Genomic DNA, 2,650 nt, shown 5'->3' with positions numbered 1-2,650 from the left:
AATCTAAAAACAGAAACAATTCCCATCATAGTAGGTGCCTTAGGTATAATAAAAAAATATTCAGACAAATACATAACAAAAACACCAGGACTTACAAATATATATAACATACAGAAAATTGCACTACTGGGTACTGCACACATTCTACGCAAAACACTTTCAATACAGTAAACATAAGAGCACCACAGCAAACCACAGCACATACCCAAGGCGCACAGAGCTGCGCTCGGTAGTAAAGTGAAAGCACGTTATAAAAATAAAACTACTGAATAATAATAATAATAATTTATTTCTTTTTTCTAAATGAAATGATGTATTTTAACTGTGTATCACAGCCATCACTCGCACAACACGTGTAAAAACGCTCACCACATTACGATCCAATCAACATCAGACCATATCCGTCTCCAACCACCATGCGCAAAAAAAATGAAAGAGAAATTAAATAATGCTCGTATTATTTAACCTAAGGATAGCAAACCGGAAGTACGTACTTTAAACTTGTTGCCCCAGAAGTTCGAAAAACTACACGTGCAAAACCACTTTAACACCAGAAATGAAAGTACCAAAACCCTACGAAAATTATGACTATCACAAGAAAGAGCCGGGTGTTATTCCTCATGTCGAGCAAATAAAATCAAAGAAGCGTAAATGGACACGTGAGGAATATATTTCAATCCTACACGCTTATTTTACAGCAAGGCTCTACCCACAGAACGAAAACACAACATATTCATATGTACAATCTGGAAGAAACATAACCTAGATAAAGATTTTGATACAGCATTGAACCCTAAGAAACTAGCTAACAAACGGAGATATATCCTCAAAACAACAAAAAAAATATCAGAAATAAAAGGAAAAACATAGATAGTAACCACGCAGCAATGCTGAAGCAATAATAATAATAATAATAATAATAATAATAATAATAATAATAATAATAATAATAATAATAATAATAATGATAATAGAGGGATGTCAGAAACACCTAGATAAGATCCCAGGAGAATCATGTCTCAGAGACATGTGCTGACAAGTACTGCCCACATCCTTAGAAAAGCTCTATCTATTTAAATGTCTGTAACACATGAAGATATTTTGCTACTGCCCCTGCCACTTCTCCCCCCAAAACTTTCAGTCATACTGTTACATCTCTTATCCTTAACTCGCCCTAGGATGCTGAAGTGTTTCGGCAAGTAACTGTAACAAACATTCAGGGACAAACAAGAGATTAGTAGTTGACATGGCAGTGCCAGGAGGTCAGCATATCATCATGAAAGAAAGAGAAAAGGTTGACACAATATGGAGACCTGAGAATTGAGATCGCTAAACTGTGGCAGCAACGGAAAGTCAAACACAAAGGTTATCCCTATTGTTATCGGAGTTTTGGGGTCCAATACCACCCAATCTGAAAAAGCATCTAGAAATTTTAGAAATATCCTACAATCTAGATGCTTTGCAAAAGTCGGCATTACTTGGAACTGCACGCATATTGTGTAAAGTACTGTCTGTCTGTAGTCCTTGTTGTGACTTCACAAACAGTGCAAGACCCCGGTAGATACAATATCTTCAAGCAACAACATCACGATATTGCATACTGTGCGACGTCTATGATAGTAATGATAATAATAGTAATAATAATAATAATAATAATAATATAATAATAATAAACATTATCATCTTTGTCATGTTCACCCTAAGTGTTATATCAGCGTTGTATTGGTATTATAATGATGTATTTTTCTTTATATTTTATTTAGTTGACTGTGTGCGACATGATGTGTTTCTGTGTCCTTGAGAATCCACTACGTGAAGATCTATCATTGCTGAACAGCTACCCGAAACTGCGAGCTCTACGTGATCGCGTTGCATCTCACTCGAAGATTTCGAACTACATTAGGCAACGTACTATGACTGATTTTTAATATGATCTTCACTGTAGCCTAGAAAACCTCAAACTGGAATTTGGATATGGAAATAAATGTAGAGAAAATTATGTAGTAAAGCGACATCACAAGAAACGGAGAAACCTGAAGTTGTATGAAAACAACAAAAGCTAAACAAAAACTGTTTACGATTTTAATATAAATATATCAAGAGAAAGAAATACCCAGCCTAAACATTGTAATATTCTGCAGTCCTTGAGTTTGCAAAGATGTTATTATTTAGTGCAGCCATCTTCGTAAGAAACCGGAGTATTTCATTGGTTGCAATTTAGTTCTATATTGTATTGTGTACTTATGACAGAAAGTGTAATAAATAGTGTATAACAGAGCATAAAATTGTTGTTATATGTTATGTACATAGGTGGCTCTCATAGAGTAATAGTAATAATCTCCAACAATTGTAGGGAGAATGGTTAGTTGATTTAGTAATAGCATTTTGCCCGGTGTGCTCACGATTCTACCAGCTCGCCATCTTAATAATAATAATAATAATAATAAAAATAATGATAATAATGATAATAATAATGATAATAATAATAATAATAATAATAATAATAATAATAATAATAATAATGATAATAATAATGATAATAAAAAAATATTCAGACAAATACATAACAAAAACACCAGGACTTACACATATATATAACATACAGAAAATTGCACTACTGGGTACTGCACACATTCTACGCAAAACACTT

At 33.4% G+C, this 2,650-nt stretch overlaps 1 protein-coding gene across 1 annotated transcript in view; it reads left to right on the top strand.

Annotated features, from left to right (window-relative positions):
* Positions 1-2,285, top strand: part of LOC106878680 (S-crystallin 2) — a 22,848-nt gene extending 20,563 nt beyond the window's left edge. Inside the window, exon 7 of the mRNA XM_014927963.2 lies at positions 1,764-2,285. Coding sequence (XP_014783449.1) covers positions 1,764-1,928 — 165 coding nt within the window. The 3' untranslated portion in view covers positions 1,929-2,285. The remainder of the gene's footprint in view (positions 1-1,763) is intronic.
* Positions 2,286-2,650: the final 365 nt, after the last annotated feature.

Source organism: Octopus bimaculoides, chromosome 5 (genome assembly GCF_001194135.2).
Source record: "Octopus bimaculoides isolate UCB-OBI-ISO-001 chromosome 5, ASM119413v2, whole genome shotgun sequence".
NCBI classification, from domain to species: domain Eukaryota; kingdom Metazoa; phylum Mollusca; class Cephalopoda; order Octopoda; family Octopodidae; genus Octopus; species Octopus bimaculoides.
The sequence above is the reverse complement of the archived record's forward strand: the minus strand, read 5'-3'. Positions and strand labels throughout refer to the sequence as shown.